The sequence below is a fragment of the Atta colombica genome, unplaced genomic scaffold (assembly GCF_001594045.1).
Source record: "Atta colombica isolate Treedump-2 unplaced genomic scaffold, Acol1.0 scaffold82, whole genome shotgun sequence".
Lineage (NCBI taxonomy): Eukaryota > Metazoa > Arthropoda > Insecta > Hymenoptera > Formicidae > Atta > Atta colombica.
In genome coordinates, this window is record NW_017259575.1 from 428,781 (window position 1) to 449,237 (window position 20,457).

Sequence of the window (20,457 nt, forward strand, 5' to 3'; positions counted from 1 at the left end):
GAGACTGTGCGCTCTCGCGTACGGACTCCAAATGAGTCATCGCGTTAAAACATCGGCGGCGTCCATGGCCAGGAAGTTAGCGCTATCAGCGACGTCGACATCGACGTTTTCTTTGTGCGCAGTTCTAGTTATCATTGGTCAAAATGTTACGTGCGCCGTTAAAGAAAAAGAAATGCATTTTTCATTTGTCCCTTTTTCTCCTCGTTTCTCTTCTTGGTTCTCTCTCTCTCTCTCTCTCTCTCTCTATCTATCTATCTATCTATCTATCTATCTATCTATCTGTCTATCTATCTATCTGTCTATCTATCTATCTGTCTATCTATCTATCTATTTATTTATCTTTATTTCCCTTCCAGGAAACTGCAATCGCTCACGCGCGATACGCGAAGTGCCGATTATCGACTCGCGCTCTTTAATCGGTCAAGTCGCATTGCGCGAGGCGATCGCGTTGCACCGCACCGCGTCGCATTGCACTGCACACGCGCGCACGTGCGGATTTTTAAATCTCGCTGTACTATATTTGCGAACCTATATGACATATTACTAGCACGCGAGCCTCGTTATTATTCGTCACGGAAATTTAACGATTGCAACGTACGGTAAGCCGAGGGACGAAAGTATTCCAGAGCGAGCCGTGATTTAAAAAAAGAAAATATCTGTATGACGTAATTACATATATGGCTAAGCACTCATTGATTTTCCGCGAATTCCCTTCCTCTCTCTTTCTCATTCTTGTTTTATATTCTTTAACAAATAATTCCAAATTGATAAGAAACGCTCAATTTCCAAAATACAAGATAACGGATATTTTTCTGTTACCACTGTTCAGCTGATGTAAATTATTGTAAATATTTTTGTGAAAAAGATGATATCGTAATGATGATAATTTGTTCAACTAGGAATTGTAGATATATTTACTCTGTTCTTTTTTGATAAATATTTTGAATTGATGTACGCTAGTATAATATCGTCTTGATAAGTTACCGCACTCCAACTTACTGCACCAAGACAATATACACCAATAGCAAAAATAGTTTTCGAAAAGAATAGATCTTAAGATAAATTTCTCTGTTATCGCTGATGTTTTTGTGGAAATGATATTACGATGCCTATATTTTTTTAAACTGAAACTATAAGTGTGTGTTCACACGAATCACATCACGATAAGCAAGATTTTCCCGTCTGCTCGATCAATCCGATCTCTGCGTCAATATGAATCAGAATCCTGATCTACAAGCCCTCGTGTTGCATTTTCAGACGAGGCTTGACTCCACCACACAGGGTAAAGTCCATTTCCATGGCGACGTTTACCCAGGATGAAATAGACTTTATAAAGGAGCATGGCAACGAGTACTGCAGGAGAATATGGCTGGGTCTGATGAACTCAAACTCTTCACAGAATTTGGACACTAAGGACGAACAAAAGATGAAGGACCTGATGAGCGCCAAGTACGAGCTTAAAAGATATTATCTGGACCCGTCAATCGCAAATCAAAATACAGTAACGACACAGCCAAGGTCACAATCCACGAGCAGCATTCCGAGGGTACCGAATTCGGGAACATCCACGACATTGCCCGCACCAGTTGGCCAGAAGCCGAGCAATACGGATGCATTAAACAATTCCAACAATTTCTCGACGGACTTCGTCGCCGACTTTAGCAAAGTTCCTGATCCCTTCTGCCCGACGACGACGGCGCCGATCGGTCAACAGACGATCGCACCGCAGCCGTTCTTCGCTAATTTTGACAATAATCCAGTCTTCAATAACTCGAAGAGTGAGTAGCGGCGGTATCAGAGTGTCTTTATATCTCTTACTTAGAATATCGAAATTGTAACAACGTTTGTCTTATAATGAACAATTTTATTATTGAGGTATGGAAACGTCCGCAATGTTTAATCAGGTCGGTGGAAACGCCACGATGAACATGAATGGGATACACGCGCCACCCTCGGAAGATCGTTACGCGGCACTTAAAGACTTAGACTCATTGATGAAGCAAACGCAATTGAAAGAAGAGACAACTGGAAACTTATCTGCATCTACATGGAATGCAAATAATTCAAATGGTGAATATTGCTAACTTGCAAGTTTGGAACAAAATGCCGATTAATTACACTCTTGTCGTCTTATTAAGAGAAAGCATTCAGACCATATAAAATTCTCAATTGCAGCACCAAATGCTACATGGAGTATAGGAGTAAATAATCAAACGCACGTCATCTCAAACCCGTTCACGGGTGGTGATTTATGGCGGCCGTCTGCGAACATAGTCAACAATAATACTCAATCCGTCGATAGCTCTCTGTACAATCCCGCGAATCCGTTTAAATCAACTCAGTTTCCTGTAAATAATGGTAAGATAGAGAAAATTCATTTCTAAGCCAAAATTCTTAAAAAATATAGCAACTTTCATATAACGCAATTATTTTCCAAATTAAGAAAAAATCGATAAGGAGTCAGGAGTGATATAAACAATAGAAATATTGTGTTTATATTTATCGTCAGTAATTTTAGTTTGTAATAATGGTTAGTGTTCAGTCTAATACTAAAAAGATTAAACTTTCAGATTCGCAATGGATAGGCATTGGCACACCTAGTAACGGAGACGTACTCCAATTAAGTCAATTCATGACGCCGTTAGCGAACAAAGTATGGCAACCGACAGTACCAGCATATCATGCAAATCCATTCATGGTAAATTATAATTCTGTTTGAATTCTCTGTGTATGAATTCGGCAAATTTGTTTCTCGATAAGCTTTGTTCACTTGTCATTAATCATCGTTACAGGTGGGCACGGGAGTAAGTAACATGACAAGGAATTCAAACAACCCCTTCTTATGATTATGTACGCATAAGCTTTTAATAGAGTTACGAACAAATAATGCGAACTAAAATTTATTTAGATTTAGGCAAATTGTTATATACGTGACCTTATTGGCAATTAGTGCCATTAACTTTTATCCCCAGGAGCACCAATCTCATATCTATATAAATAAAAAAGAATAATACTTTTATTTATGAATATATAATATACACGTTAATAAAGATTAATATTTGTTACTAATCGTGAATGTTACTTGGCAATACTTCCAACTTCTTGGCGTTAATTTTTATATGAGAAATCTTTTTTTTTATTTTTCTTAATATACATGTATCTAAAAAACTACTTCTGCAACATAGTAATGACGATGTGTTTGTTGGAAAAGAAATAAAAAGTTTATTGTAGCGTAACAATTCTAAATGCATACGTATCTGTATTGTAGCTATTATTGAAAATAGACAAAGGAAACAAGAGGATACATTTTGTCTTACGCACACTTAAATACGGTTTATTTACTTAAAAACTTCTAATATAAATACAAAATCACAAATGAACACTTAGTCTTTGTTATAATTCAATACCAATAGCTCTAGAGTAGAGATCCACTTAATCGTTCATAATTGCATGATAATTAATTATTACTTGATCATTACACTTGCAGTCTATATTATATGCAGTTGTAATATATTATTAATCGTAATAACAGTCGGTTCGCGTTTTACAATTATAATATGAATATAAAGATAAGCCTTGTGTTGTCAATTAGTTCACGTAGCTGCCGTATTAATATTTCTTTGTTCGTTTGCTGAGTAATCTGGAAGCTCCAAGGAGTGTAATACGAGTTACCGATTCACTTAGAGTAATAAATTATATTTCACTGTATAAATGGTGAAAACAATCGAGAAACACTAATATATGAGTAGACCAATTATATCATTATTGTATAAACGTATGAGATGAGTGATATTGATATTACTAGGCAGGCGTCGTGTATCTTAGCGATACATCTGAAAGCGCATGGACTGTCTCCTTCTTCATGGCACGAATTCATCTAGCAACCATTGCTACTGGCATTGCCTTTTGGTAGTGGGCGCACCAAGTACAACTTCTCTCCCTGTTTATTGGTGTAGATTGGAGCCCTCTGATAATGATCTACAAGCTGATCTAGCGTGTGGAACTTCCTCTGACCGATGCAGTATAGCGCTCCTTCCACGTGTACCCTAAAGTGCTTGTTACGTCCCGGTGCTTTCAAGGATACCGAATAGTCGCCCATCTAAAAATTGGCAATAATTAGAGCGATGAGCAATAACATCATTCTAGTTACATTCGTTTCGTTAAATTAATTGCGAACTGAGCGAGCAAATTTTTGGAGTTTAATCAAATTTTGGAGATATGCGAATTTTATTGAAATACAGGCAGAAATTATATACATATGAGTATATAACAAGAGCTATGCAGAAATTTCCAAGTACAAAATTTGGATAAAAAATAACTGATTGCATCTCGTCGGAAATTTGCTAAAAGTTGACTAAGAACGAGGTTTCGATTTAATCATGACGGTAGTCGTGATATACTATACTCACGTTAGTTTCACTATCCCTGATTAGGAAATCTCCGTCATGGCCGTGTTGATTGAGCAGCGTGTCGCATTGCGAGCGCGTAATACTACCGTAGTACCAAGGCTTACCGACGAGATGCGGTCGATCACCGGGATCCGGCCTCCGTTCGAGAGAATCCCCCTGGCTGATCTCGCTACTCGTCATACCACGCTCACGGTATGGTTGTGTCAAGTACTCGCTGAGCTCTTGGAGATAATTGCGCGGTACTAGTCCGACCTGTCCCTGACTGTTTCTCGCCTTATACCACTCGGGATCCGCCGGTGGACGATCGAGGATCTCGAGGCGATCACCCTTTTCAAACGACAGTTCTTGATCATTGTTAGACGAAAACGAATAGAGAGCCACCACGATGTCAAGCACATTCTCGGCCATCGCATATGTATGAAGCGTGTCGTCGGCATCGCCTTCCTCCTGGGTGTAATTTGATGGAAACCAGCCGGCCTGAGTGCCACTCTGACCCCGCCACCAGCCATCATTGCTCTTCTCGAGTATCAGAATCCTGGTGCCCTTCACAAGAGACAACTCATCCGCCTGCTGCGCCTGATAATTGTACTTGACGACTGCGGTACCGATCGCCTCACTCGGATCGGCCGGTAGACGTCGCGCCATAATGGGGGATTCGACTGCTCGGGACGGCGAGTTACTGGATGGTAGGGTCTTAGAGCCAGAGCCCTTTTTGACCTTCTTCTTAATACTATCGAACAACGAGGGCTTCTCCTTCTTAACATAGTTGCTTGGTACATAGCCCGCCTGTCCTCTCGCGCTCTGCACTCGCCACCAATGCTTTGAATCATCCAGCAGCAAATAACGATCATTCTTACGTAAATCTAGTTCTTGGGCACCCTGTGCCCCATAATCATATTTGGCGACAACGTAACATACGTCGTCTTGACTCGTCTTGCCTGAAATGTATCACGGTTATTATCATTGTACATTGTATGTACATGTAATAAAGATAAGAAATAATTACGTTAAACTATTTCACTTTTATTAATGTTTGTTTAATGATCATTTAATAATATGTACGTGATATTTATTACAAGCACTATGATTTATAAACTATCAATTTCCAATTCTGATTTCTATTGGGTTGTCCGGAAAGTTCGTGCCGATTAACCTATATATAATTTAATAAAAGTATATTAAAATTTAAATTTTCTGCGTTTCAATTTTCCTTCAACATCGGCACGAACTTTCCGGACAACCCAATATCATTTTTGAGTATCCAGAAAGTTTATCGTTATAACTTAAAATAAAATTATACAAGATCATCAGGTTCATGTACTATTTTTGATAAGACATACGAGACAGAACCAAACTTACTGTTCTTAATTGTCACACAAATTACAATATACTTCAATAATTTACGCAACAAATCACAATCAATGCAAAATCTATTATTAACGCAGCAATCCAATTTGAGAGATCGAATGTCAAAGATAATACGAAAATAAAAATCCCCAATATTCTCAGAGGAATCGAGAAATGTACAATAAAATTTATCAAGGTACACAAGAACAAGTTATGATCGAAGTAATACTCATGTACTCATGAGAGACCTGATGAAAACGTCATCGAGATATGTGAATCAAAAGAAAAATTTACATACAAAGCAAAGCGTACAAAAATAAAACGTACCATGCTTCATGGCTGCCATGTGCGTAAAAATAAATACATATATATGTACGACGATATATATGTATTTAGATTTTGTATGTACAGCTGAGTGTGGCGTGAGTAGCTGCTACTCACGTACTACTTCAACAAATCTTTTAAGTCTGCTTGTACAGAGTTGACGGCGTGAGTGCAGCAGGCATTCATTATTTAGTTTTTGCTTTTTTTTTGTTCAGTGCTGATGCACCTGCTGATTTCTTTGGTCAGAATCCATCGTTCTCAAGGGTAGCGCAAGCAAGTGCATTACCAACACTTCGGGAAAACAAAATAAACGATCATTAGCACGAGATTATCAGAGTATAAAACTTCATTTTTATTATAGTACTTAAAGAATTACGCATGTCATAGAGTGCATTATGCAGCCTAGAATATTTGCGATTTTCAAAAAATTATAAAGTTTCTAAGAAAGTTCATAATAACTGTGTATCATTTTGTAACTGTGCAAGATACTTATTACAATAATGACATTCATGTCAGTATATAATTTTGAATAATGAGTTTAAAGTTATACAAAGAATCAAAGACATTGTGGTAAAATAATACAGATACATGTTGAAGATTCACTCTATAATATGCCTGTCTACTTTTCTAAAACCTTTATTCTTCTATAAACATGCAATGTATTCTATAACTGAAACAACATTATTACGATAAATATGCTGTAACAAAACTATTTATAAATTATAAATACAAGCGACTCAATGTCATGTAAATAATAACATTATAAACCAGTTGGAAACTGCTATAAGCGATGTATAAATCAGTGATCATCATACCGCTTATCATGTTACTTGAATTGAGTGACAATTATGCTAATGTAATAATACTTCTATAGATAGTACATAATCTACCAAGAGAAATACTATAATACAAACATATATTCGTGCAATAGACATAAAGAAATATGTTACTTAAACTAATAATTAACAAATGGTACGAGAAATATACCTAACTGATATATTTAACATATTTATCAGTATAGCTAAGATGTATTATCAATCTAATAAATTCAATTCTTCCAATCAAATAAAGGCTCGACAGAAATTCATTTTCGTTAAACAAAATGTATGGTATGCAATAATATTAAAATTTTTTCCTGCTTTTCTATCCTGTATCTTATCTGTGAAAAATCCCTCCGCATTCTGAGAGGAAGGAGAGTGTCAAAAATGACGTGTGATCGAAATTCTAAAGGATCAATCAAACGTCATTCTTGAGCGATCGTACCGATGTAACTGTGCTCTATCAAAACTTATTATATATATTCGATTTCGGATAAAACATAAGAGATGCAAATGCGAGTTCCTCGAAGCTGAAGGCACTTTAAATAAAGCTGGTCACGTCAATTCGAATTCTCTCCTTCCGGTACGGTATGTCTTGCGCAAATAGCAAACGTAATCTAAAGCAACGAAAAGCGAGCGAAGCATCTCGACGAGAAACATGAGGACAAATCCCGCCGTATGTTATGTTATGTGTACGAGAAATGCCCGGTGTCGCATCTGCGCGCACAATCAATCGTGATTTACATCATATTAGTGAACTTAGTGAGGGCACCGGCGAATCGGAAAAACCACTGGCAACGGCGAGATCGGCGAGATATTATCGAAAGAAAATTGACTGGCTGAAAACTGACTTAACTGACGAGCAACTGTGATTCTCTACTTCTCCTTTTCTGTCTCTCTACCTTGTGAAAAGAAGAAATAATCGAGCGAGACAACACAACCTTCGCGCTTACGAATCGTGCGACTTGCGAGGAGCACAAGAAGCGAAGCGAACAGACAGATGGACAGATAGATGGACGGACAGACGGACGGACGCGCGCGCGCGCCGGTCGACCGTGTATTGGACTTACCAATTTTTAAACTTGACATATTCCTGCATAAAGAGCTTTTGGGATCTTACGTCGTTAGACGGCTTGTTTTCCCCCACCCCGAGCAGCAGCCATGAACGACTGGAGCGTATCTATGTGCCGGGGGGGCTGGTGCGTGTCTGTCTCCCTATCGCTCTTCCCTTCTTTTTCTTTCTTTCTTTCTTTCTTTCTCTCTCTCTCTCTCTCTCTCTCTCTCTCTCTCTCTCTCTTCCTCTCACTCTTGATAAGCAGGCGAGAGCGGGGAGTCAAGGAAGAAGCGCGCGGTGAGCGCCGCGTTCCATCCGCTTTCAATCGTCGTCTTTCCGTCACCTCTCGTTTGTCTCCGGGCCACGCAAGTGATCAGCGGACGATCTTTCACGCGGAGCCGCCCTTCCTTCACACCACTTCCTGTACTGTCCCGAGAATACGGCGCGAGACGGCGAATCGAAGCGATACTCACGACGCCGATCGGCCGATGTCGCCGATTCGCCACAAGTTCGCGGCCGCGCTTGTACGCGACCCCTCCCGCAGGAAGAACAGACCCACCCTTAGGCCGGAGGTGCGGACCGAAGATATCGTGGATATCTGACTCAGATAGACAGCCTCCTCGAACCCCGGCTGTGCCCATCCGTGATCCGTTACGGATCGCCCGCCACCTCACGACGAAACACGAAACGAGATTCTTATGCTTCTATTATGTTTGAGCAAGATGATGCGAGGTAGAGGTTGTGATCAAAGTCTCGCTACAAACGTTTTGCAGCATTTGATGGACCAATTAAAAGAAACAAATTTTACAAACTGACCAATTAAAAAAAGTGCTTGCAGCATAGCGTTGATTATACCCAGAGTCCTAAATTTATAAGAGAAGAAATTTATAAGCGCGACTGGTGTTAAATGTTCTGATTGGTCATTGCAATCAAATGATTAGCAGTCAATGATAAACTTATTTCTGTTTACTAAAATGGCTGCTTAAAGCCCTGCGCACAATAGAAGAAATTTCTTAATAAAGAATTAGGAATAAAGAATAAACGATTTTAATCTATCAGAAATCGAATACATCGGAATAGAGAGCCTCACAAAGAGAGAGTGGCAAACTGAATCACTTGACCCATTTCCTCTGATTGGACGTAGGCAATCAAGTGATGCAATTTGCCACTTTCTGTAAGGCTCTCTACATCGGAATACACTGTTTCTAATAGGTTGAAATTGTGATTGAAATTTATTCCTTATTCTTAATTCTTTATTTTTTCTATTGTGCGCAGGACCTGATGGATGATTGGCTTTTATATTCTTGCAAACAAAGCCATTTTAGTACTTTTTCTAGTACTTTTTAGTACTTTTATGATACTGACATAAATCGGTTGTGCTTCTCTTATAAATATAGAACTCTAGTCTTAAGCCCAATGTCCACGATGTTATGAAATCGGTCGAAGATCTCGGACAGAGAAAAAATTAACAAATCGATTTGAAAAATTTAATCACATGACCATTGCGATTGGTCAATTCTTTCTTCATCCGAGGACTTGGACCGATTTCTAGCATCATGGACACAAAGCTTTAAGTGTCACGAATTAATCAGAGTGCCGTAATAGCATCTTAAGACATTACAAGATGATCTTGAAATAAATGGAATAAAAACTGATCATGTTGAATTCACACTGAATCCGACGTGCATCGTACGATACTCTGCAACCAATCAGAAAACAGGATTTTGCTTCGTATCATCGATACGAAATAAAATCCTGCTTTCTCGGTATCAATCATGAAACTTTATTCTAGGGCTGTGTCTAGGGCAAAGTCTCGCTATAAATCCTTTGAAGCATTTGATGAACCAATTAAAAGAAAGAATTTTACAAACTGACTAATTAAAAAATGTTTCAAAGCGTTTGCAGCATTGCGTTGACCCTAAGATGGAAAGTAAAAAGTGAAAATTTCAATCAATGACGTTAATGGAAAATTTTTCACTTTTCACTTTTTATTCTAGGAAAAAGTTTCATGATTAATACCCTGTTTGATTGCAAAGCAACTGTTGTCCTTCGTACAACGCACGTCGGATCCAGTGTGAACCATTCTAAATGCATTCAGAAGCAACGACAACTCATTGACTACTCAATGAGCTTTTGTATCTGTTTGGTCTATACTTTTAGATCTAACGGAATATGCCAATCAGATGCAAAAGTTCAATGAGCGCTCAGTGAGCGGTTGTGCTTCTAGAGATCGATTGTACATCTATACCTAATAATCATTGCTCACTTTTGTAATTTTCATCTCATTTCAAAATACACTGAATGCACCCATTGTGGATAGGGGATTGTGGATTTTGAAAGGAGGAAAATTACAAAAGTGAGCAAAGGTTACTAGGTATTGACCAATTAAATTATGAATACTCTAGTAAATTTGCCCATTTTTGTAATTTTCACCTCATTTGAAGATACATAATCGACCCTTAGATCCAGAAGGTTGTATATCTCGAAATAAAGTGGAAATTATAAAAGTGAGCAAATTCTAGAATATTCATAATTCAACTGGTCAATAACTAATGAATTTGCTCATTTTTGGCATTTTCATCTCATTTCAAGATATACAATCGACTCTCAGCATATGGGTGTATTCAGGGGGTCGATTGTGTATCTTGGAATTGATTCTGTATCTTGAAAATTACAAAAGTGAGCAGTGATTACTAGATATTGACCAATTAAATTATAAATATTCTAGTGAATTTGTACACAATCAAGCCCCTGAACAACAATCGCTCACTGAGTGCTTAGACTGTGTTTTGTCACTCATAATGCTTTAAGCGTCGTTTCTTGTTGTTTATTAAATATTAAACAAAAATAAATGATGTTCACAAGTGTGTAAACATCATAGCGAACACAGCCTCAGTGAGCTCATTCATCTGATTGGTCTGTATTTTAGGATCTAATGGAATATGCCAATCGAGCGCGTTCCATTTAAATATTCATGCAACGTCTATATCGTGATATAGTATCGTGATTTTTTGCTCTTTATTGTTGTCAACACTGTTCCTAGCATGGGCCATGGGATAATAAATTTGAATTTCGAAGAGTGTAACGTATCGGTATTACTTGATGTTTTTCACCTGTTGCTTTCGGTTTTATGTGACAACCGTGTTCTCTCCCACGATGGTTAATGTGACTGGTATTTTGACAAAAGATGAGAAAGGTAAAGATATTTACATTATTTTATCATATTAATTAATTGTGGATACATATATATGTTTTACTAAGGATCGAGATTTCCATCTCGTCGTTACTCATCAAACTGTTGTTGAATAAATCATAGATATTTTATTAATTTAATTACGCACATATAATTATAATTTTGCACATGCGTATAGTCTCGTATATGCAATTGAGTTTGAAATTAATAGAATCCCTGGTAGAAAAATGTTGCTGAAATTATTTTATGTTTTGGAACATTTTTCAACAAAATTTCAGCATTTCAAAAAAAATTTTAATTTAATTTCAGCGATTTTTAGCTGAAAAGTTCATTTTCAACAAAGACATTTTCAGAAAAATTTCAGCAATATTTTCACAAATTTCAAGAATCTCAGAGAAATTTCGATTAGATTTCGATGTTTTTTCAGTATGTTAATTGAAAAATTCACTTTCGGTGAAATTTCAGCAAATTTTCAGCAATTTCGTTGAAATGTTCCAAAACGTGGAATAATTTCAGCGCAACTTTTTTACTAGGGTTGATTGAAGTACATAGGAAAATATTTGTGAAATTGACTTTAATGAAAAAAATTTGAATACTGTATTATAAATACTATACCTCAATATGAACAAAATATGTACTTTTGTACATTGAATGCAATACATGAGCTCTAAAATATTTAGAAATATAATTATATATATGTACTTTAGATGACAAGAGAACATCTGTGGAAAATATGGACGAGGAACGTAAAAGAGAACTATCATATCTCTATCTTTGTCACTTGGAAGAAGCTAAAAAGTAAATATATATATATTTACATTAATATGTGTATATACATATATATGTATATATATAATATATTATAATGAATATGTTTTGTCATATTTATTTATTATTTTATTAAGTACTTACATTTATATTACAAACAATTTACATTTTGAATTAGAAAAGTAAATAAGAAGATATTATTATATCTACTTTCTTCTATAGATGGATGGAAGCCTGTTTGAGAGAATCATTACCTCCATCGATTGAGTTGGAGGAGAATCTTCGTAACGGAGTGTACTTGGCTAAACTTGGTCACTTTATGGCACCCAATATTTTACCAGTGAATAAAATCTACGATACCGAACAGCGTAGATATAAAGCTGCTGGATTGCAATTTCGTCATACAGACAATATAAATTATTTTCTGAAATGCTTGGAATCGGAGCAGCTACCGCTAGTATGTACAAAATAATTTTTTTACGATACAAGAATATATTGTAATTTATATATATAAATTTTGCAGAATATATTGGCACAATTTAAAAATAACTTTACGATATTTGATTTTTTTATAGATATTTCTGCCAGAAACAACAGACATATATGATAAAAAGAATATGCCACGACTGATATATTGTATCCATGCTCTTAGCAAGCATTTATTTAAATATGGGAAAGCACCATCAATGCCAGATTTATATGGAAAAGTAAATTTTTCTGGTATGTATTTTTTGTTCTACTATATTGTCTTGAAAATGCAGAAGTATTGAATATGAAATGATTACTAAAATTTTGGATATTATTTTCTTCTCTTTCTTACTTTAGATCACATAGAGAGATATTTATATTTTGTATACCTATTCTTTCAGAGGAAGAAATTGATACCGTTACTAAAGAACTGCAAACACATGGCATTCAAATGCCTGCTTTTCAAAAAATAGGGGGTCTATTGACGAACAACGCTATGGATGCAACTACTCTTCATGACTCTGTGATCGCAATTAATCAAGCTGTGATAGATAATGTATACTTGTTTCCAAAATTTTGTTTACAAAATAATTTTGGTAATACTAATATAATTTTATGTTTTTAGAACAACGATAAAATTTTACAAAAACTTCGAAGTAAAGAGATGCAGTTAAATAATGTTAAACCTGCTTATATAGAAAAATATATGAAGGCATTGTCGGAAGCTAAAACTGCAAAAACAGAGGCAGCACTTAACAAGGTATTTGATGCTTACATAATTTCGTGTTGTATGTTTACGTTTAGGTAATTGATCTTTTATAATTTATATAATGTTTAGTCCCTTAATGATAGTTACGTAGCAGATGAATACGATGAGTTATTAACACAAGCAGAAATACAAGGACACATTAATTATGTAAATGGTAAATACTGTCCGGTAATGTAAATTTCAACGATTATTACAAAATTGTATCCAGTTTAATTTATGATGAGATATATATTTTAGCCTCGTGTGCATTGGAAATCATTGTTTCATCTTTATCATATGATAACACAGAAATAATAGCTGCTTTGAAAGTGCCAGCATTATCTTTCAAGGTATAGTAAAAAGTATTTTTTTTTGTATATAATAACTAAAATTTCGATCATAACGTTATATATGATTATTCCACAGAATATATATTCTGAGAATGTTGAAGATTATAAAGAACAACTAATGCTAATATTGAATAAATTTGAATGGAATGATATATATCTATCTGAAAGCATTCAGTATTGGACAGAAATATTTCAGAATGCGATTAACAAAGGAAACGAGAACGCACAACGACGTCACAAACGTTAACATTATTAAATTAACGTATACTGTTTTATGATAAATTTTAGAGAGATGTATTACAAATTTTTATTCGTTACAGGAGAGAAAACTATCGAACATCTGAATATGGCTTTAGAATCTGCGGACAGAGAAAAATTTTATGAACTCTTGCAAACTCCGTCTCTAGAAATCTCTCATTATATTGATGAATTTGCAGTCCCATTGTATTATCAGGAGATGAAGGAAGATCATATAGACTCTGGGGTAAGATCACATATCTATGTTTATTTTATTAATTTCTTAGAAATAAAAACTAAAATTTTTTTAGAGTTTTTTTAAACTAATAATATTGATGATTTTTTTTTAATAGACAAATATCACTTATGATGACATAATCGGTTGTATATCTGTTTTATCTGTTATTGCCACTATTACTAAAGCGGTGGACACAGGAAATCCAGATTTCGTATACGAAACGTTGTCGAATCCTAATACACGTTTGGCTGTAAGTATAATAACCATTCTTTTTCCATAGACATTGAAGCAAAAAAAAGCTTTTAACATATTACTATCATATTGTTATAGGGAGTGGATGAATTTAATAAAGTAAAGTATGCTCGAGAATTAATAATGGCTCGGCAAGCAAAGCTAAGAGCGTCCCAAGAATGTTCTATATTAACTTATAGCGATATTCAAGAATGCATCGATTTGGTGAATGTACAATGCGACGAAGGTTTTGAAGGTACAACAAAAATGCTACATAAATCCAACGACTACGTTTATGTATTACATGTTATTGATTTAATATAATGTTAATTTTGTTTAACAGTTATAGAGGTTTTGCAACAAATTAATCGAGCCGTAGCAGTGAATGATAATGAGAATATGATGAAAGCTTTAAAAATGATTACCACAAAGTTTGATATACCTATATATCCACATGATGCACTGTTCTATTTAAAACTGTTGAAGAAACGTTTATTTGAAAAAGAATTTGACGAATCTGAACTATGGCTAGACGATGTCAAAACTATAGCGAAGACAGTGACATCAGAGATTGAAGAAATGCAAGAAAGTAAGTCATATGTTCTCAATGTGTTTTCCTTCGTTTTCATTGATTTTATTGAATTAGAAAATTGATTTTAATAAATATACAATTTTTACTTACGACATATTACAGTGATAACATTTTTATGTAACATCAACACTTTCGTGGAGAATGATAATATGATAGATACTATCGACTGCCTGGAAACGCTCGGTATATCTGAAAAATTTAATGGATTTACTGAAAAATGTCAAGAGAGATGTTTTCTAGCATTGCGACAATTACAGAGGTGGAAGGTAAAGCATTTTTATTAAGCATATAAGATGCTTAGTATAAATATTAAACATTTCGTTTGTACCATAGCATGAAATGTATAGTTGTCCATATGTTTGCTATACTAGTAACAAAGGAAATAAAATTTATATGGATTTGAAAGGTGGAAGATATGCATGGGAGCGTCCAATAGATTTTACGAAAACTTGTCATCTCACCATAGATGACATAAATGTATGTATGTGTTCTTTCAAAGTATCTAATAAACAATACGTATCGTTAATCTTGTTTGTATGCTCGCAGGAAACAATTAAATCTATTTTAGCAGAGAAACATGAAGAAGTTTATATGATATATGATGAAAAATTATTTATTAATCTTCAAGCTTGTATTAGGGGATTTTTGTTGCGTAAAAGGATTGCTGATAGATATGCTTATTTCGACGATAATCTGAGAAAAATCATCATGATACAAGCATGGTGGAGAGGCGTTAGGCAACGAAAACAATATCGTAAATTGTTAAAAAGAAGGAGACAAAATATGTTGTTATATCAAAGTAAAAATAAATTATTAATTGCAAGAGCAAACGACAAAATTGATAAATTAAGTCGATATAAAAAACATGTAAGCTCGAATTTTTTAATATTTTAATACGGTCTAATAATAATTTCTATTCAATTTCATTTATTTGTTATGTCATATAGGAGGATAAAATAATTAAGATACAAGCTCTATGGCGTGGCCGAGCATCGAGGAAAGCCTTTCGCTCCTTATTATACTCAGAGAAACCGTCGTTTCCTGTTGTCAGATATTTTTCAACGGTATTAGGTTTTAGCGCCGAGGATTATGACAAGGATCTGGAATTACAAGTACGATAACTTTTATATTTTTTGCACATCACAACTCTATTCTTGTATCATAGTTCTGTTATATATTATGACCGTTTGTTTTAGAAATTAAAACATGAAGTCGTCCAATGTATAAGGCATAACCAGAATCTATCGGAGCAATTAAACAGTATGTTCGTCAAAATAGGATTACTGATCCAGAACAGAATAGCATTACAGGTATAGTCTCTAAAGTTTAGTTAAACGTTGACGAAAATTTCTGAATTTTGCTAAAAAATATCTCGTATTTCTATCTAGGATGTCGTGGCGCATGGCAAAAGTCTGGATACTCTTGCGAAGGAGAAGAACGCGAGCAAGGATCAAAATACTTTAAACGATATTGCTATGATGACACATAAAGGTCTCAAATCATTAACGAGGGAAGGTCGTAAAATGTTGGAGGGTTATCAGCACTTGTTTTATGCATTGCAGACGAATCCGCAATATTTGTCCAAGTTGTTATATTTGCCCCCTAGCAACAAATCAAACAAGCTGTTTCTGAAGAATATCATCTTGACGCTGTTTAATTTCGGATCAAACACTCGAGAAGACTATTTATTGTTGAAACTATTCGGTTGTGCATTGAGAGAGGAAATCAAGTGCAATTGCCATCAGCCCTCCGATGTGTTGACCGGCAAGCCTTTGGTCCGCGAGATGGTGGTCAATTACGCGAAACAATTCAATGGTCAAGCGTCATTAAAGCAGATCGTAGGTCCATTAATCGAAAAGGTTTTGGAGGAAAAAGATTTGTGTATAGAAACAAATCCAGTAGACATATACAAACTTTGGCGGAATCAATTAGAAATGGAATGCGGCCAGTCTTTGGATATGCCCCATGCGGTGTCTCAAGAACAAGCATTGAAACACATTCCAGTGCAGGAGTCGCTCACAAGAGCGATAAATCAGTTGAAAAAGATATCTCTTGAATTTCTCGATAGGATAACACAGTCCCGCGATCTTATCCCTTATGGGATGCTCTACGTTTCGAAGGTTCTATACAACACATTGCTAGAGAAGTTTCCGCATGCTCCCGAGAAGGATTTCTTGAAGGCGGTCGGCAATTTGATTTACTATCACTTCATCAACGCCGCAATTGTGGCACCGGACACATTCGACATCGTCACATTGCCGATGGACAGAACATTGTCTTCTTGCCAGAGGAAGAATCTGGCCAGTATAGCCAAGGTACTGCAATTCTCCACTTCGAAGAAAGGTTTCGGCGAGGAGGCACCGCATTTGGAATGCTTAAATTCGTTTATAATTGCTTGTCATGAGAAGTTTAAGGACTTCTTTCGATATTGCTGCCAAGTGGAGGATCTCGAGGAGCACTTCGATATTCATGAATACACGGAGGCGACACTGATACAAAGTCCGGAGATATGCATATCTTTACAGGAAATATGTGAGATGCATGCTCTGATGTTGAATTATGAAGATCAAATAGCACTGGATCCATCTGATCCTCTACATGACTTATTGGATGATCTGGGTCCAGCACCGACTGTAGCATCATTGCTTGGGATATCTAAAGCGACATACGATGCAAATTTGGCGCGATACAGCAAGCAAGAGGTGTGTCTAGTATTGACCAACAAATTTCAAGTGCCGCGGAATGATGACACGAATCTGAGCAATCTCTTTGTAAAGACGAAGGAGTTACTCGTGTCGGTTATTCCGTTCTTAAAGAAGCCGATCCTTGTGGAATCTTTAGAAACCACAACCTCTCCAATGTGCGTGAAATTGTTCGACTATTCGTCCGTGTCGCCGACAGTTCGCGAAAGTTCATCTATAAATGATTGTAAAATGCAATTACGTGCGTATCTGAATAAACTCGAGCTGGAGGGATGGATCAGTCGCGCGGACGGTTATCAGACGATCGTAACTGCGATAGCAAGGGATATTTGCAACAAGAGCAAGTATCGCGTTGCGAGAGACAAAGAGTTGCAGACGCTACGGGCGACTAAGGACCGATTAGATGAGAAGACGCAATATTATCAAGATCAAGTCGGATTCTATAATGAATACATAAAGGGTTGTCTTCAAAATCTGCACAGTGGAAAGAGTTCGCTCCGTGCATATCGGATGATGCAGAAGAATACATACACGCAGTGCAAATTGAGATCCAAGATGACCATAAAGTATTCCGCATGGAAGCTGCAGGAGAAAGGCGTGTTGATGGAGGTTGATCAGGCGTTGAGTCCGACGGAGATGAAGAATGTGATTTTCGAGATAAGTCCAACAGAGCACAGTGGTGTATTTGCCGTGCGCTGTAAATTCATGGGTGTTGAACTGGAGAAGCTTGATATTAGCATACAAGAGCTTCTCGAACTGCAGTATGAGGGCAGACCTTGCATGGATATGTTCGGTAGAGCAAAGGTTAACGTAAACCTGCTCTTGTATCTGCTGAATCGAAAATTTTATGGCAAAAAGAGTTGAAGGAACTGTCTTAAAATTCTTCTAATAGAATTCGGAACAACTGAGTCGATTCATGCGTGTTACATGTGCAATTCATTGCTAGCACAACGTGTTCAAAGCAAAAGCTTCATTGGTATTTTATCATCGCGACGAGTGTCGATGATCTAATAAATATATATTTTTCGTATTTCGAGGTCTTCTTTCTGGGAATGATGATATATTTTGTTGCAGAAAACTTCATGTAATACATGGAGTACGGGGAAGTTTGTGAGATTTTACTTTCTCTTTGAGAATAAAGGAAGCCAATTATCTTTTTCTCATGATGCAAGTACAATTATTTGGACGTATACAAAAGTCTGTTTTTTTTTTTTACAAAATACTTCCAATTTTACTCTCTCCTCTTCCTTTTCCTTTAATTTCTCCATCCTATTTTCTTCTCTTTTTCTGATGTAATTATGTATTTATTTTTGGATGAAGAAAACCAGAAACAGACAAAAAAACAGACAGAAATTAATTACGGTTTAAATCACACAATATTATAAATGCAATTAATTTTTTAAATAATTTAAATTGGAAATTATTATTTTGCTATCTTAAAATATCGATTATCATTTTATATATCAGATCGATTATTATTTTATGTATTTTTTCTAATAAGCTGGAAAATATGGTATATTACGACTTGTCACTGATTTTATTTCACGTGACTTTTTAATAATTAAGTTATTCGCATTGCTAATGATGTCTTACAAACTACCGCATCCCAGTAACCTGTTTAACAGCAATCTATCTAGTCTATGATATAGCATGCGTTTTATAAATAATCATCATGAATGTTCGAAATACCAATAATGCAACAATGATTACTTGATATCACACATATATATAAGTATGTACGACGAGTTTTTGCATTTGTATATACGGACTCTGATGTGTAAATCTGAAAATTATTAGTACTATCTCTGTTTTATGTTAGAATAAGAATATTTCGATTGGCATTGTAATATAATGGTTTCAAGTCGAAAAGGATTAAGTCGACGATTTTAACAAATTTTAATAAAATTTTATCTTTAAACATTATTTAATTTTGTTTTTATTTTATGGCGTGTATTTGTATAAATCTTTGTTGAATTATTAATTTAATTATTAACTCTTTCCTCTCTCTCTCTCTCTCTCTCTCTCTCTCTCTCTCTCTCTCTCTCTAAAAGAAATTTTTTAGAAAATTTTTAGTAATAAAACATATTTGAAGATATCAGAAAATAATATAATTAACATATAACACATACAATTGATTTATTGAAAGGATAATTATTAATAATTTTGAATATCGGATATCAAATGTGTTGTTTCTTACTTTATTTTTTTCAAATGTTCTATTTGTGTGCAATAATACTAAATTACACATTTGGATAAAAAATTTAAGATTTATTCCAATCAAGTATAGGTGTGCGAAAAAGTAGCGTTTTTTTAATGCCATCTAATGGGAAAAACGCCACGAACTTTTTTCCACATCTAATATTTAAATGTTTATAATATTTATATTAAAAACTAACATATATTTTGAGCATATTATAAATTAACATGTTGCGGTCTTTTTCGTAAAATTTCTTATTTTTTAATTTAGCAGCTTTTTTCTCAGTTTTGCAATTTCATTTATGGATACATCTTTACAATATTAAGCTATCCTCTCTCCATACGTATCTTGTATTGAAGTGTAGAGAGTGTAGAAAATAACTGAACGAATAGATCAGGTCATTCAGGACGCATCACATAAAATAATTTGAGAGGTTTGCCGTGAATAATTCTTCTGATCTAATTATTTGAGTTTATAATTTATAACTTGTTACGAGTTGAGTTATTGATTCAACGTCATTTTTGTATAATATAGAGCTTTAAATGGATAACTCATTGTTGGTAAGTAACCTCATTATTATGGAATACATTTCACTTTTACATTCTAATTTTGCTTGTAATTCTAATTATGTAATCTTTCAATCAAATATTAGCGATATGAGGTTCTTCAACGATCTGTTAAAAGCATCAAAAATTTTGATTTCTTTAATTTATCTAGGCATCATATTAACCTCTTTATTATAGATAATTTTCAGTCAAAGTTCTGAAATAACTTCCTATAC

General features: G+C 35.3%; 3 protein-coding genes across 5 annotated transcripts in view; 2 read left to right on the forward strand and 1 right to left on the reverse strand.

Moving 5' to 3' along the window:
- Window positions 1-3,069, forward strand: part of LOC108692744 (arf-GAP domain and FG repeat-containing protein 1) — a 4,334-nt gene extending 1,265 nt beyond the window's left edge. For both annotated transcript variants that reach the window (XM_018201152.1, XM_018201153.1), the window contains exons 2-6: window positions 1,258-1,778; window positions 1,876-2,070; window positions 2,176-2,358; window positions 2,571-2,698; window positions 2,793-3,069. In XM_018201152.1, the coding sequence (XP_018056641.1) occupies window positions 1,258-1,778; window positions 1,876-2,070; window positions 2,176-2,358; window positions 2,571-2,698; window positions 2,793-2,846 (1,081 nt within the window). In that variant the 3' untranslated portion in view covers window positions 2,847-3,069. The remainder of the gene's footprint in view (window positions 1-1,257; window positions 1,779-1,875; window positions 2,071-2,175; window positions 2,359-2,570; window positions 2,699-2,792) is intronic.
- A 244-nt stretch (window positions 3,070-3,313) lies between these two features.
- On the reverse strand, window positions 3,314-8,505 carry LOC108692740 (cytoplasmic protein NCK1). 2 transcript variants are annotated; one of them, XM_018201140.1, is made up of 4 exons: window positions 7,969-8,505; window positions 6,084-6,371; window positions 4,410-5,347; window positions 3,314-4,099 (listed from the first exon to the last, which is right to left on the reverse strand). In XM_018201140.1, exons 2-4 carry the CDS (start codon window positions 6,100-6,102, stop codon window positions 3,878-3,880), a joined length of 1,179 nt encoding a protein of 392 aa, XP_018056629.1. In that variant the 5' UTR covers window positions 6,103-6,371; window positions 7,969-8,505; the 3' UTR covers window positions 3,314-3,877. The 2 variants fall into 2 exon arrangements, with proteins under 2 accessions (XP_018056629.1, XP_018056631.1); XM_018201142.1 differs by lacking the exon at window positions 7,969-8,505 and adding an exon at window positions 7,801-7,874.
- Window positions 8,506-11,108: 2,603 nt separating this feature from the next.
- On the forward strand, window positions 11,109-18,620 carry LOC108692792 (ras GTPase-activating-like protein IQGAP1). Its single transcript, XM_018201250.1, has 19 exons — window positions 11,109-11,148; window positions 11,853-11,943; window positions 12,136-12,370; window positions 12,489-12,633; window positions 12,783-12,937; window positions 13,007-13,141; window positions 13,220-13,304; window positions 13,388-13,479; window positions 13,556-13,721; window positions 13,800-13,963; window positions 14,070-14,204; window positions 14,285-14,441; window positions 14,529-14,774; window positions 14,880-15,043; window positions 15,111-15,254; window positions 15,324-15,644; window positions 15,725-15,889; window positions 15,974-16,087; window positions 16,166-18,620. The coding sequence occupies exons 1-19, from the start codon at window positions 11,109-11,111 to the stop codon at window positions 18,341-18,343; spliced, it is 4,932 nt and encodes a 1,643-aa protein (XP_018056739.1). The 3' UTR covers window positions 18,344-18,620.
- Window positions 18,621-20,457: the final 1,837 nt, after the last annotated feature.

Excerpts from the sequence above, each read along its gene's own strand:
- LOC108692792 (XM_018201250.1), top strand. The coding sequence starts at position 11,109 with ATGGTTAATGTGACTGGTATTTTGACAAAAGATGAGAAAG. Across the intron at positions 14,775-14,879 it reads GATTGAAGAAATGCAAGAAA|TGATAACATTTTTATGTAAC; the intron begins GTAAGTCATATG and ends GACATATTACAG. Across the intron at positions 15,890-15,973 it reads ACAAGGATCTGGAATTACAA|AAATTAAAACATGAAGTCGT; the intron begins GTACGATAACTT and ends CGTTTGTTTTAG.
- LOC108692740 (XM_018201140.1), bottom strand. Across the intron at positions 4,100-4,409 it reads TCAGGGATAGTGAAACTAAC|ATGGGCGACTATTCGGTATC; the intron begins GTGAGTATAGTA and ends GCCAATTTTTAG.